The 14,958-nt window shown below is 54.9% G+C and overlaps 1 protein-coding gene across 7 annotated transcripts; it reads right to left on the reverse strand.

Annotated features, from left to right (window-relative positions):
- Positions 1–533: 533 nt before the first annotated feature.
- On the reverse strand, positions 534–13,309 carry LDB1 (LIM domain binding 1). Of its 7 annotated transcripts, none has more exons than XM_051981295.1 (11): positions 13,131–13,309; positions 5,565–5,667; positions 5,358–5,402; positions 5,179–5,254; positions 4,748–4,850; positions 4,470–4,642; positions 4,031–4,153; positions 3,844–3,927; positions 3,568–3,691; positions 2,881–3,023; positions 534–2,257 (listed from the first exon to the last, which is right to left on the reverse strand). In XM_051981295.1, the coding sequence occupies exons 1-11, from the start codon at positions 13,153–13,155 to the stop codon at positions 2,027–2,029; spliced, it is 1,230 nt and encodes a 409-aa protein (XP_051837255.1). In that variant the 5' UTR covers positions 13,156–13,309; the 3' UTR covers positions 534–2,026. The 7 variants fall into 7 exon arrangements, with proteins under 7 accessions (XP_051837255.1, XP_051837253.1, XP_051837250.1 ...); XM_051981293.1 differs by having other exon boundaries at positions 2,875–3,023; XM_051981290.1 differs by lacking the exon at positions 13,131–13,309 and adding an exon at positions 8,131–8,487 and having other exon boundaries at positions 2,875–3,023.
- Between the last annotated feature and the right edge of the window lie 1,649 nt (positions 13,310–14,958).

The following is a 14,958-nucleotide window of genomic DNA, read 5'->3' on the forward strand; positions in this document are numbered from 1 at the left end:
TCAGCCCTGTCATCTTTCAAAGTCTACCTGGGGCCTGGATTGAACCGAAAGGTGAAAAAGGCTTCCTCCTTTGCTGGCCCAGAAAAAGTGACAGTTGGGGAAGCAACTGTTTCAGGTTAGAATTTCACTGAGGAAGGAGATGAAAAGTCACTAAGGCACAATTAAAGGTCATAGAGGAGAGGAGAAGGAGCCCAGTGAACTGAAATAAAGAGGAAAGAAAGGTTTCAACCAAATATAGAGATTAGTGGGAAGACAGAAGGAGAACTAAAGAAGGAATGAGATGGAGAACTAAGAGTAGAATATGAGCAAATGGGGGAGAGGCACAATGATTTGGGAGGCTAAGGTGGGTCTAAGCTGGTAAGAAATGGATTTCAATGAGGAGAAATGAGGGCATACTGGGTGGGCCATAGTAAAACATTTGAAGACTCAGTAGGGTTTTTCTGGTAGGTTCTTGGATGGTCCGAGAGAGGTTAAGAAGGAAGTGAATGGGGGAATGGTGCTGTTGGCAGTGTCAGTTACCAGTCAGGACAGAGTCAAACCGAAAAGTCTTTTTTATTGATCGGTACCATACAGGACTCAAATGGCCAAAACAAAAAAAGGCATTACAGCTGGGGAGCTAGGAATGGGGGTCCCTCTCTCCCAACCCTGCTCCCTCCAGCTCTGACGACATTTTGCTCTGAGCTGGTTGTGGCAAATGGGTAGAAGGAGTCACTGGAGATGGAAGGAGGTGGATGAAAGCAGAAGGGACCCAGAGGTCTCCACTTGCCCATCCAGGAAACAGGGTTGAGAACCCCAGTCTCTTCTTCCCTCCTGTGAAGAGTGTTGTGTGTGTATGTGCATGTAAGGGCAGCACAAAGTCCTGGGGTGTGGAGACCCGGGTGTCAAATTGGGCTCAGTCCTACCCCCAAAACTCAAGGAGATAGCGGGCACTATATTCCCCAGGAGCTGACTCAGGATGCCACCTAGTGGCTCCATCCCAATTAATCATAGGCATCCCTCCCTTCCCCTCTGTGGGAAGGAGGTGGGATTTGGTTAGGTGGGTGGGTAGGGGGTAGATTTTCCCTCAATCCGTACCTCCCCTCCCCTCCCAACAGAGACAAAATGCAAAACACAGTGACAACACATGCCACGCACCCCCATCCCTTAGGATGGGTCCCCGCAGGCACCATAACCCTCAGGGTCCTCCCCAACACCACTGCTCTAGGACTCAAGGTAGAGGACAGTGTGTAGGGGTAGGAGGAGTGGGGAGAAGAGGGGATTCCAGGGCCATTCACAAGCACTAGGTACAGGGAGGGAAAGATGAAGGCTTGGGGAATGGGCAGGACACAGTACATGGTTTACAAGTGAAGGAGTTGGAGAATGGCCAGAGAGGTCCACCCCTTCCCTTTCCAGCCATTCCAGGGGGAGGGAAGAGATGGTCAGTGTCTCCTTGGTCTGAAGCTCAAAAGGTATAAAACGGCCCAGCCCAGGCTCCTGCCTGCCTGAGGGTAGAGTAGAAGGACAAGGGTGCTGAACCTAACACAGGGAGGAGGGAAGAAGGGGGAGAAATTGGGAGAACTTTTTTTTTTAAACTTACATTTTTAATAATATTATTGTTTTTTAAAAAGTTGAGGATAGAAGATGGTGGGAGGGAGCAGAGCTTAGCCCCTTGGCTGGAGGGGAAGGAGGCTGGGGCTGGAGAAGGGCAAAGGGGCAAGGGAAGAAGAGGATGGAGAAAGGCCTTGTGGCCAGTCCCCCCTCCCCCCAGAGCTGAGAGTGGGTAGTTCATCCTGGCCCCCAGTTGAGTCCCTAAGGGCAGTGGGCTGGGGACAATGCCCCTGGGCTCTGCAGGAGTGGAGATTAGGAGAGCAGAAACCAAGCATCAGGGGCGCCACAGCTCTGGGGGAAAGTCAAGACATTTCTTGGAGGCCGATCATTCCCCATTCCCTCGACTTTCCAGTCCCTCCTGCAGGTAGATGGACAGCTGTAGGCTCAGTCTCTGGGATGCTGGTCCTCCCTCTGCTCCCTGGGTGGGCAGGTGAAGCCCTTACTGGGAGGCCTGAGATGTAGGGTTCTCCGACTTGCTCTCCTGGCTTGAGGGGGGTTTGCTGTTCCAGGGACTGTTGGCACCCAGCGCTGGGGAGTTGTTGAAGCTGTCCTCGTCGTCGATGCCGTTGGCCGCATCAAACTGTGTGTTCTCCAGACGGGTGATGAGTCGCTCGTCCTCGTCCCCGAACTCCCCGCCCATCAGGGTGGGCTCCCCCACCACCATCACATCCTGAGAGCGGCGGAGGTCCCCAAACATAATCGGGGCAGCGGCATGCCTGGCCCCAGCAGGCCCTCACCCACAGGGATCCTGACCCCCCCAAGGACCCCAACTTTCCCTCAGACCCAAAAGCTCCCAACCCCCTCCCCAAATCTATAGGGACTCCACCTAATCCCAAATTCCCCCAGACCTCCCACATTTGCAAGGACCTGATCTCCTTCCCCATGTCCGAATCTCCACCCCTTACACTACTATTCCATCTAGCCAATCCTCTAATCCCTTTGTCTTAACCCCAACATCCCAGGTGCTCCTCTAGCATACGCTCAGATCTCCCAAGTCCCTGATATCTACACCCAAGACTTTGAACTGAGAACCTCCATTGTGGGGGCCCTCCCAGCCTCAAGTCTCTACGTCATGGGGAGAGGGAAGAGGCCACAGACCCAGGAGGCTGGCCAGTGTGTGCTTCCCCGTGTGTGACTGGCTGTCCTTGCATGTGTCCCGGCACCCCACATTTCCATAAGCCCTGTGTGTCCCTGCCCACAACAGAGTCACTGTACCCCAGGAGGGGAGGGCGGAGCTTCCTGAGGGGGCCAGAGAGAAGAGAAGAGAAGAGAAGCCGAGATGCTTACAGGTACCTGGCTGGAGAGCGCGAAGGTGCTGGCGGGGCTCTTCTTCTTGCTGTTACTGTTGTTGGCGTTGCCGCCCCCTGAGCTCATTGTGCTGCCACCCGACATCTTCCGTTTCCGCCTCTTGCTTGGTTGTTGCCGTGCTGGTTCCGCTGCAAAACCAGTAAGAGAGTGGCAAGTGGATGAGACCGGGCTAAATCAACCAGAGAGAGCCTGGGTCCAAGTCGGGGATTCATCTGGCAGCGAGTGGGACTGGGCAACCCCAAGAACTCGGAGGTTCTGGGCCGAGACAGAATAAAAACCCCCAAGCCGGGGCCTGGCTCTCGCTGACAAAGACCTCGGTTTCCCGGGGCTGCTGAGGGGGAGCAACACTGGCGAGAACCCCAGGTTCTGGGCTCTGAGGACACAGGTGACCCTGGGTTCCTGAAGGCTACGCCAAGCGAGAGCTGGCTGCTGCAGCCTTCCTAAGCTGAAAGGCTAGGGCGCAAGCTAAATGTGGAGAAGATTACCACTAGGTTGAGCACTAGGGAATGAATTTTTTGGTCACAGCAACTCAGGAAACTGTGTCCAAAGCAAGAAGGGGGTATCATCTTCTTACACCTCAGAAGGGGGGCAGGGAACACCTACCATGATGAGATCACAGACTTTTTGAAGCACGGGACCAAAAGCACCACTCAGTGGGATGGAGGAACTCACCAGGGGGTGCAACCATGCGCTGCCACTTCTGGAAGAGGCAGGTCTTGAGGCAGTCACGAGGGCTGAGGCTGTAAGTCTTGTGGCGGGACATGAGCTCCTGCATGGGCTCAAGGATCACACAGAGCTGGGGGCACAGGAAGGGGGAGGGGGAATCAGAACTAGAGGGGCCAATTTTTAATCGGCTAAAGAGGCAAAAAACCAGGTGGGGTGGAGTGGACTATGCACATCACCACGCATGAGACCCATGCTGGGGCAGGGGAGTGGGTGCTCACTCACTCGGAGGTAGTTGAGGGTGGAATTAGACAATCCACACCGAGTGATGTTCTTGGATAACTGGTCCAGCATCTGGGGGTCTTGGGCCTAGAGAAAAGCATATGTGGGGAATAGAGTCAAGCATCCTAAAAGCACAGAACAGAGTGCCACCATTGCGGCAGCCCTAGCCTCCCAGGGTTCCAGGACTCACATGCATGGCCAGAATGCTTCGAGGAATAAATTCACGATGCTGCCGGATGCTGAAGTGCCACGTCTTTATCCTCATCATGTCGTCAAACATGAACTCCAGGTACAGCCGGCCCTCCACACATACCTGGGGACACATCGGTCACAAGCCTGTCCCCCAACCCGTCTCCTCCACAAACACCAGGACTTATCTGCCCCCTCCCACATAATTCATCCTCTTTTAGACTCTTCCCAGGTCACCTGACAAGCTCCTCTGTGAAGAGGTGATCGTGACGGTAGAAGGGACACAGGATTATATAGACACACACCCCACCTGGCTTCCAGGCTACACTCCCAGAATCACCACAGGGCTGCCTTATGAATTCATACACACACTCTCTAAGACACTGACAGCTACATTCCCTTCCCCCCCACTCCCCGTCCCACACACACAGTCCCCAGACCTGGGTGAACATAGGCTTGCCGTGCTGAGTGATCATGCTGCCCTGGTCACAGTCAAGGGACACAAAGTTGCTGTGGAAGGCTTCCTTGGGGTGCTTTAGCACATAGTACAGCTCTGTGGCACCTCCCTCAAAGATGCTGCGGAAATAGCGTGGGATCAGGGTCCGGCCAATCGCTGCAGAAATAGAACAGACCTCTTCAGTGCACCTGCCCGCACATCCAGAGGAAACAAACCTCTGAAGAACGATGCAAACCCCCATCCCAAGGTTGGGATACCCACTGTATCTCTTTGGTCCATCCTCCAAACAGAAGGTGATGGTTAACATGGCATCATCCTCAAAGAACTCAGTTGTGAAAGCATCCCACCAGAGATTGTCACACTCCTACAGAGGGGAAAAGGTCACTGGGATCTCAAAAAAGGCTTCCAGATTCACTCTGGATGAGTATATATCTACCCCCAAGAATTGGGGAGGGAACTCTTGGAAGACAGCAGGCTGAGAGTTTCCTGACAGAAGTGGTTCCATCCCTGATCACTCTTTCCCCTTCCTCCCAATCTCATAAACTAACTGCTCCCCCCTCAGATCTCTGCTAAAGAGAACTGTTTTTTTTGGTTTTTTGTTTTTTTATGGTTTTTAGGTGTCCTCCCAGCTTCCCATCCTCAATCCTTTCTTATACATATAACCCCAGACCACCCTTTAGCCCCAGACATACCTCTGTCCAGTTCTGCAGCCGCTTGTTTAACTCGAATATCCTGTAGTCTGTCTGGTTGCCATACGGTGTATGCCTCCTGGAGGGTGGGAAGGTCAGGATTGTCCCCCCCTGCTCCCCTACTTATGAGATCTCCCCATCCCTTGCCCCAAGTCAGACCATTCCCATCACCAGCTTCTTACCCAATCCCAGGCTCCAAGTATGTAGGCGGGTACATGGGAGTTGGGCTGTGGACAAAAAGGGGCCATGAGAAAGCAAAGGTGAGGAAGGAAGCTATCATACAGTCTTCCCTAACCCAGCAAACTTTAAGCAGAGGCGGCTGGAGGGCTAGCCTAAAGAAAGCCAAGAGAGTTGGGGTCTGAGGAGACCAGTGGGGCTAGGACACTTACCCCACATCCCGATCCAGCATGGTGCCCGGGTGGAAGGGGGGGAAGGCGTTGCCGTTCGGGGGCTCCTTCGGCGAGTACAGCTTGAATGACTTTGAGGAACAACCTGAGGAGAGGGGACTATACTCAGGGGTCTGAACAGTATACGAATAAGAAGCTGTGGTCTCTCTGGCTCCCAGACCCTCTTTACTAAGCCTTCCCCATTGACTCCTGCTCTGCAAGTGAGAGAAAGCTGGGTTTAGAGAACAAGTCATCACATACAGCAATCCTGGCTTCCCCACCTTAGGGAGAGGAGCTCCCAGAACATGCTAGTGCTCAGCATGCCCACACACCAGCTCAGACATGAAGGCCATGCCCCCTCCCCACCAGGGGAGACTCAAATTACAAAGGGGCTGTGGTGGAAGAAAAAGCAACATGGGCCTGGGCTTCAAGTTTTTTATACTGTGAATAAAAGGATGCGGAAAAGGGAGAAATTCTTATTCTCATTTCTCCCTCTCCCCTCTTACAATAAGAGACAAGTCTGAGCTGTCTCTAGTCTTAAACCCACCACTATCAAAAGAAGGAAACTTAGAAAGGGGGCCTGGACAAGTCCCTTTCCTGGGCAGCAAGGGGGAAATTCTCTAGTCTCCACCCACCAGATAAACAGTTGTGCTTCCCCCTCCCCCCAACGGCCTCTCTCTTATCAGTCCCAATTACTCCCCTACACCCAGGGCAGGTGTGCCCCCACACCAGGGACCCAGCCTTAACCCCTTCTCTCTTAAAACTTTTTACATAGAGGAATAATCAGACCTGAGACATGGGGAGGGGTATCCTGAAATCTAGACTAGGTCTAGGTGAAGGTATATATGCACATGGAAGGGGTTTCCCCAAAGACATGTATAATGCCATGTAGCATCTTCCTTGAGTGGGAAGGAGGGCCGAGAGAGAAATAGGTATCCCAAAAATTACACATTTTGTTCAGGGGAAAGGAAGAGGAACATGGTCTCCTGGGCTTAATGACCCTGTTACTTCTAAAACACGATTAGTTGTGCTTCATAGCTGTGGAAAAGATGCAACATTTATCCCTCCTGCCCATCCTCAAGGCCCAGTCTCCCTGGAGAGACCAAACAGTACCAGACTTAAGGCTGAGGACCCAGAAGTTTTGAGTATCAACTCTCTAAATCCCATTCTTTCCATCTGAGCATGTCTGTGTGGGTTAAGGCTTTATCTGCTTAGAAAAAGAAAGGGTGCCTCAAGATAACTCCAAGTCTCTGCCCACTAGTTCTGAAATCAGACTTTCTGTGTGCCAGTGGGGAAAGCCACTGAGAAAGGAGAGAGTTTTATCACCCCTTGTCCCAGTCTGGGGCCTTAAGGGATCGCCACATTCCACACACCCCCCACCCCAGTTTGTGCAGGTCCGGCGCTGCATTTGCCTGTGTTCATACATCCTGCCCACCCTGCCTCTGCACCCAGCTCGCCCCAACATGCCTAACACCAGGTGGAATAGGGCAGCCCGGGGCAGGAGCAGGGTACAGGAAACAGAGGCATTACTCCCCTCCCCCCACAACATGCTCCCCACACAACACACACAAAGTATGCATACGGTCCCATATGCTAGTCTGGCTCGGGTGGGGTGCTCCACAAGGGGACAGAGGATCAGCCACCCAGATAACACTATTTTATGACTCCTTCCTCTGGCTCCCACTGAGGGGCCAGAGCCAGAACCAGGATACAAACCAAATAGTCAAGACCCGGAGTCCTAAGCCCCCTCAATGTTCAGGCAACATCTTTTCTCCCTCTATTACCTTCCTAGTTCCATAAGGGCCCTTCAAAGGAGGAAGAACTCCTAGGCTTCTCACTTATCCAGAAAAATACAAGGGATCAGGTTTTTTTTTCTGGTGAATTGGGAAGAATAACCACTTAAGAATCTGGGGTCAGCAAGGAGATAAGGCAAGACAGGGGTGCCCCTCCAACCACAAAATGGTGGGAAATGAATTAAAGGGAAACTTCAGGATGGACTTCGGTTCCCATCTCTGAAAAATGGGGCACAACCTCAGCCTCGCTGACCTAGCGGGCCCACAGCAACTCCCAGCATCCCAGACCAAAGGGTGGGGGGGAGGGGGAATCCCTGGTGGGGTAAATCACACAGACCATCTGTCCCTGTTACTCTGACCCCCTCACTAGTCAGAATAGGAAAAGAAGGGGGGAAAGGGGAGAAAAGGATGAACCATGCTTCAAAGACCTGGGGGGAGGGGGGGGAGAGGAAAAATGGAGTGGGTTTGATCAAACCTAAAGGCTGGGAAGCATAAGGTGCTGATCTCAGGCCTAAATCTCCTTTCACTCTTTCTGGCCTAGAGTAGGTGCTAGGAAAGCAAAAGAGCTGGAAAACTTTTCTGGAATGAAGATTCTATGGGTGGGGGCACAACTGTGGCTACAGCTAATTCCACAGGCACTAGCCTGACAGCCCTCTCCACCCCCCCAGGGCCATGGGTCATCAGGCCTAGCCCTGGGAGGAAGAGCTTATGTCCCAGCAGGACTGAACACCCTTCCCTCCCATATCCCCCCCACAATTAGGCCTGCCGGGACTTACCTGGGAGAAGTGAGGGGACAGTGGGGTGGTGGGTGCTGTTCTCAGCAGGGAGGGGGCCAGCAGGGTAGGGGTGGGGGGACTCAGCTGCTCATCTCCCTGGCCAGCCCCGCTCCACTCTCGGCCAGAGCCGAGGGACGGCAGGGCCGGGCCGGGCCAGCCCAGCTACACAAAAGCTCCCACACCCCCCAAGCAGCAGGCGCAGTGGGCCCCAGCCCAGGGGAGAAAGTTCCTCTGGCCAAGGGGCCCTGGGCCAGGGGGCTGGGGAGCTGGCCCCAGGGGCAGGGGGCTACCGGGAGGCCGCGGGGAGCAAGGAGCTCTCTTTGTTTGCAAGATTTCCCTCAACAATGGCCACCGCTTCGCTCTGCTCTGCACTCCTCTCTCCTCCTCCTCCTCGTCCTCCTCCTCCTCCTCCTCCTCCTCCCTCTCTCTCCTCCCTGCTGCCGCTGCCGATCTCTGCCTCTGCCTCCAAGCAGCCCGCCGCCGCCGGCCAGCCGCCTTCCCCTCCCCGCTGACCAGGCCTTCAGGGCCCCTCTGTCGGGGCTCCGGGAGAGTCACAGCTCAGCTCCAACACTCATACAGACCCAGTCACACACAGACACACACACCTCCCGCCCGCCGCCCGCCTGCGAGCTCTCTCCTTCCCTCCCTCCTTCCCTCCCAGTGTCTCTCAGAAAGAGGCCCCAGGGCCGGAGGAGGGTGGAGCTGGACCCCACTGGCTCCACCCTCCCCCAGCTCCCTCAGCCTCCTCTCCTCTCCCATGAAAGAGGAAGAAGGAGGGAGGGAGGGACTGCTGGGGCTGAGAAAAACAAAAGAGACAGAGACTACAAGAGAAACAGAAGGGGAAAAGGCATGGCAAGGAGAGGAAAATGACATGAGGACCGAGGGGGCAGAGCAGGCTCAGGCAAGGCAGGAAACCTCACTGGTCCAAGGGGGGAGAAGGCAGAAGCCACATCCTAGGCTTGAGGGACCGAGGCCCAGAGAGCCGCTTTTGGTTGGCTTTGGGCCCCACTCAAGTTCTGACTGGGACCTGAAAGCACTTTCCCCTCGGGACTCAGGGCTTCCAGGCCCCAAACCTCCTCTTTCTAAACTCTGCCATCTCTTCCCTCATCCTCCCCACAGTCCCAAAGGGAAGCCCCTGACCTCAGCCTTCCCAGCTCCCATAGGTTCCTCCTCTGCCCAAGCAGGACCCTTCCTAGCCTGTGGGGTAACAGGATGCCAGACCGGCAGGTCACTGACTGCAGGGTGAGGAAGAGCAGGAAGTTCCAGGGGAGAGCAGGAATTCCTCCTACCCCACTGCAAACAATTTAATCAGGTGCCTAAACACTGGTAGGGACATGAAAGCCGCACAAAAAAGGCAAACTCCCAGATGCCCTTCTACTGTAAATCTACTTCCGTAATCACCTGGGATTTTAGGACCGATCTCTAGATCCTGGCTCCTCAATTCTCAGACCCACTCACCTGCCACCTGACCTCCCCTACCTGGCGAGCGCCCCCAGAGCTCCCTGCACAAGGCAGCCTGCCAGAGGCCTCCCTAGCTACACCTACTGACCCAGAGATGCCCTGCCTTACCCCCTGTGCGCGGCACACGCTTCCGCACCAGCAGCCCAAGCACCAGAACAAATCTGCCGATCCAATGTTTTAGTGGACCTTTCATGAGACCCGAAGACTGATACAATCACCCCTATCTTAAAAGGGGACGAAACAAAGACCCCTCAGTGACTCCACGGGCTTAAGGTCACACACAGCAGCGCAGGTGGGAAGTTCTTTCAGGGTACAAAGGGACCCCTTCTTCCCCAATCCTTGCACGCTCTGCGCCCGTGGCCACACAGCCACCTTCCATGACGGTGACACTGCCTGTCCTCCAGCCTACTCCTCACCATCGAACCTCATTCCTCTAGGGCCTCGGGGCTCCAAGCCCAGCCCCCTCAGCTGCTACCACCACACCACCCACTCCCCTGGGGCCCATTCACGAGCTCAGAAATAACCAGGAAAGGGAAAAGGAGAGGCTCTTGGGCACATTATTAAAAAACTCAGCCCCCACTGAGCTTAGTCTTCCCAGCCCCCCACTCAGTTTACAATTTAATGAGCTGAACCAGGAGATGCAAAGATACAAGAACAGAGATAAAAACAAAACTAAGAGACAGGGAAAGGAAAGGGGGATTAAAGGAGCCCCTGTGCCAAAATAGAGGACAGCAGGAAGAACAATCTTCCTCCCTCCCCCAGCTACTAGGCAGGAGTCTGGTGCCCATAGCTCCCGCCCCCCTACCCGGGCCCCCAGGCTGCCCTGACCCCAGCCCCCTCTCTCCTTTGTCTTCGCCCGGCCTCCCGCTGGCCTGGCACTCTGCCATCCCCTCTCCCTGGCGCCCAGCCTTGGCCTCAGCCTGCTCCTCCCTTACTCCCCATCTTAACCCTTATAGGGCAGCTATCACCACCCCCAGGCCTAGCCAGGGGATCTGCACCCCAGCCCCCACTCCCACCCCCCCAGGACACTGCAGGGGGCAGAGTTGCAGAGGGAAGGGTCTCTAGCTAGGCTCATTTCCGTCTGCATCCGCAGAGATGTCTGTTTCTGGTTTTGCCCGTGTCTGTGTGCTTCTGTCTCTGTGTCTCTGCCTCGGTGTGTGCTCCGTGTGTGTGCTCACTATGTAAGTCTCCCAGGCTCCTCTCAGTCACATGTGTGGGGCATGTGCTGTCTCTGCTGTGCTGGGGGAGGGAGGAGGAGCCGGAGACACAGACCTACGTATGCACACAAAGGAGGAGGAAGCTTCGGAAAGCGACCAAACCTGGTCTGCCCAGCCTGGGAACTTGGGTGCGGAGGGCCTCACCAGGCCTCATCTACTTCCAAGGCTGCAAAAAGCAAATGCTTCTTTGTGTTTCTGCATGCACTTCTATATGATGTACGCCTGTGCGTGTCTCTGTGTGTTTTTCAACTCATCTCTCTGAGTATATTTCCAGCAGCCTGTCTGCTCTTACCTTTAACAGATTAATCCCTTGTCCCTGGATCCCCTAGGTCTGAAGATTTATAAAATCCCAAAACATAGGTCCTCTTTTATTAGTTTCCTGCTTCCAGAGCATTATACCTGTCAATTCAGGCCTTCCCTAAAATCTCACTTATAATAATGCCCTCTGAGGCACCAATGGGAAGAGGCTGATCCCCTTTTCTTTTGGCCTTTCTTACCATAAGCCTCCATTAAGGGAAAACTCAAATGTGCCCTCTGATAACCTCTCCCAGCCACATGTGACAAGTATAATGGGGTATCCACTAGGCCCTAAGGCCTCTGGACTACCTATAGGAGTCTATCCCCTCCTGGTGGCAAAGCCGTGATGATGGCTCTCAGTCATCTGTCCTATTTCAGACCTTCTGGAGGCTAAGCAGAAGAGAAGGGAGAATCGAGAAGGACCAGAGCAACAGGACTCATGGACTTATCCTAAGGCTTTCCTCCTCTACTTTGGATCCCGGTTTTTCCTGATGAAAAGGGAATAAAGATACCAATGGGATCCCTTGGGAAGAAGTCAGAAGTGGGTAGATAAAAAAGCCAAAGGTAGGGAAAAGTGGAGGCACCAGGGGTAGATCTCCCAGTATAGGACAGAAGCAATTCTACCCAATAAAAAAGAAAATAGTCTGTTCCCTTCTACTACACAATCTCCCAAATTCTATTGGAGCAAGGAGTCCCTTCTTCTCTGAGAAGAATAAGTTCTCAGCATTCATTGAGAATTCCTGGGTCTTAAATATAAGGGGAATCAAACACTGATATCCAACCAAGTCAAATAGGGCTGCTCTTGCTCTTTGCCCAGTCTCACCTCTAGAGACATCAGGAACCTAAAATGTTTTGAGTAACTGATGTGCCTAAGGCTCACATGACTTACGGATTCCCTGGGGAGATGGGAATAGACTGATGTGTTACATAGTACCCTCTGTCCTTGGAACGGCTGAAGGGGCCATTTGGGTCTCCTCAAAGAACCCCTCAAAGTCACCCTCATCCATCCAAGGGACACCTCCTACCCTAGGGGAAATACAGACAAAGTAACAGGCTATGTTCTTCCTCTTGGGTGTGGGGCATGAGCCAGTCCCAGAGGTCACATATAAGTGGGATGGAAAGGGAAACTTTCCTAGGGTTCCTCCTTTACTGCCCTCTCCAAATCCCTTGGTCTTCCCTTACCCCTATCCTAAAGCAACCTTGGTGCCCATTTCCTTGACATGCCTACGTCCCAAATGGTTATACAGACCACTCCTGGCAGGTGGAAAAGACACTCAGGAAAATGGTAAATGACACGTTCTGAGCCAACTCTATATGCTCTCACCCATCCCCTGGTCCTTTTACCCAGAAGTCCATTTGGTGGTAGAGAGGATGAGAGATTATTTCCTGGGTTTTCCCTCTCCTCAGTCAAGCCCTCTCTTTGACCCCAAGACCCCCCACTCTGAATCACAGGCATAGGAAAAGGGCCCAGGGGCCCAATTACTGGCACCCCCAGTGGGGGCACACTCCTAGTGCCCCCTCTTGGGGGCAGTTGTGCCAGGCAACAGGCAAACAGGCCCAGAGGGGAGGGGCCCCAGACAGTATCCTCCCCCTCCTTCAATCCAGCGGCCCCCTCCCCAGGTACCTAAGGGAGGAACGAGAGCAGGGTCAGGCAGAGGGGATAGTACATCAGTGAGGGCTGGAGTGGGGGGGGGCCAACCTGAGTTGGCCAATCACAACTCTCTGATGACCTGGGTGGGGGGGTCAAAAGTCCAAAGCCACTTCTGATTGGCCAACATCCTGGAATTCTGGGAATTCCACCCCCTCCCCTCGTAGCACCCCCCCACCCCCAGGCGCCTCTGGGCTGCTGCGCATTTTCGGGGGGGGGTGTCCCTCCCCAGGACAGATAGGCCAAAACCCCTCCCCCCCAACACACACACATCCACATGCCCCAACAGCCCCTTCCTCCCCAGCCCTGCAAGTACCCACGAAACAGGGGCTTGTTGCGGTGGGTGGGGAGGGGGCAGGGGCGAGGTGACCACTCACCAGGGCAGGCGCAGCCCACTGACATCTTCACATCGCCCGCTGCGGGGGGCCCAGCCGAGTCACGGTGCCCGCAGCGCGCGGGGACAGGCTGGGCATGGGCCGCCGCCGCCTCCTTCTCCTCCTCGGCAGCCGCCGCCGCCCACTGCCCGAGCCTGAGCCCCGGCCTCCGCGCCGGCCTCCGCGCCGGCCCCGGGGTCCGCCAGCCCCTGGCGCGAGGGGCCTGCAGGCTGGGCAGGAGACAGGAAGGAGACCTGTCTGTGCGCGCGTGTGTGCGAGGGTGCGCGCGAGGCTATGCGTGTGTGCGCGTGTGCGGGTGCGTGTCTCGGGCGCTCCCTCCCCGCCGCCGCCGCCGCCGCCGCCGCTCGCTGGCGGCCCCGCGCCCGGCGCCCCGCTCCCCACCTCACTAGCTCGCTCGCTCGCGGCTCCCTCCTCCCTCCTTCCCTCCCTCCCTCCCTCTCGGGCTGTCTCCCCCCTCTCCGGCGCCGCTGGGTTGGGCTTTATTAATATGCTAATTGAGGCGCGGGTGGGAGGGGAGAAGTGAGCCGTGTGTATTCGTGTGTGCGTGTGTGCGTGTGTGTGTCAAAGTGACCCGAGCGGGGAGGGGGAGGCTTCAGGGAGCGGGCATGTGACGCAGCTTTTAAAGGAGAGACGGGACTTAAACGGGGGAGGTGGGGGGAGAAGCAGTAGGAGCCCAGGAAGGGCGAGGGGCTCCCTGTAACCTGGATCAAAGGAGGATCGACGGGCCAGGGGTGGGCGCAAAAGAGTAGAACCATGAGAGCTCCCCAGATCTGACCATCCCAAGGCGACCATTCTCGAGGGTCCCTAAAAAGGAAGGGGAAGCCCACCTCCAAGGTCCCAGCCCCCTGGTGTCTGAGACAGTCTGGCTGCCAGGACTGAAGAAAGGGTTAATGAATACGGAGCCATTCTTCCCCAGAGCCCCAAGTCTTTTTTTTTTTTTTTTGAGGGGGGAGCTGATTGGAATGGGAGATTCCATAGGCTAGAGTTGGTGGGAAATCCTGGCCTGGATGATACCTCTCACCTGACAGAAGCGTGTGCGTGTGTTTTGGAGGGTGTGGGGGAGGGTTACTAAAGATTTTGCTGGGCTCTGGCCCCGGGGACTGGCTTTAGACAGGTATCATCTTAGTTTAGGTCATAAGATGGCAGGTTCCCTGGTTGGGAGTAGCTAAGGTCAATATGTATCCCCCAGTGTGGGGATCCTTGGCCTCCCTCAGAACTGCTCAAGGCCACTCTTTCCCGGACAGATCAGGTCTGTACATACTGTGCTCTAGCTCCTGAAAATAGCTTGAGGATTCTGTGCATATGTGAGGGTATTGCTTTTCAGGCAGCCCCTCTACCCCTGGCCCCAGGCTCAGCTGCTGCCCCAGTTTCATAAACAGGAAATACCTATTAGAGTGAGGGGAGGAGGGCTGAGGTGTATATCTAGGGGAGTTGGCCTACCCTTCCCCCTCTTTCCTGGGGGTAACTTCAGCTGCCTGCCCTTTCTCTTGACTTCCGGGTTTGGGGAGGGTGAGGGGAAGGCCTTTACTGCCCTTTTGGAGAATATTTGTATCACTCCCTTTTATAATGCCCCCTCCCCCCCAAGGGAGGAGGGATTTAGGCCCTGGATACTTCCTGCCTTGCTGCTCTCCACCACCTTGGGGGGGTGGGGAGGGGGAAACATTCTTATTGATGTGGAACAGTTTATGGATAAATAGATGCCTTTAATTCCATCTCAGGTTTATAAGGGACAAATAGGGACCAGATGAGCAAGCCCTAAGAGTTCAGCACTATCACAATAGGACCTGCCTTTATTACCTTTCCCTCTAGT

The sequence above is a fragment of the Antechinus flavipes genome, chromosome 2, assembly GCF_016432865.1.
Source record: "Antechinus flavipes isolate AdamAnt ecotype Samford, QLD, Australia chromosome 2, AdamAnt_v2, whole genome shotgun sequence".
In the NCBI taxonomy this organism is placed as follows: Eukaryota; Metazoa; Chordata; class Mammalia; order Dasyuromorphia; family Dasyuridae; genus Antechinus; species Antechinus flavipes.

Coding starts and splice junctions, on each gene's coding strand:
- LDB1 (XM_051981293.1), bottom strand. CDS start 13,155: ATGTCAGTGGGCTGCGCCTGCCCTG. Junction 4,154..4,469: donor GCAAGCCTATGTTCACCCAG/GTCTGGGGACTG, acceptor ATGTGTCCCCAG/GTATGTGTGGAGGGCCGGCT. Junction 3,024..3,567: donor GCGCATGGTTGCACCCCCTG/GTGAGTTCCTCC, acceptor CTGGTTTTGCAG/CGGAACCAGCACGGCAACAA.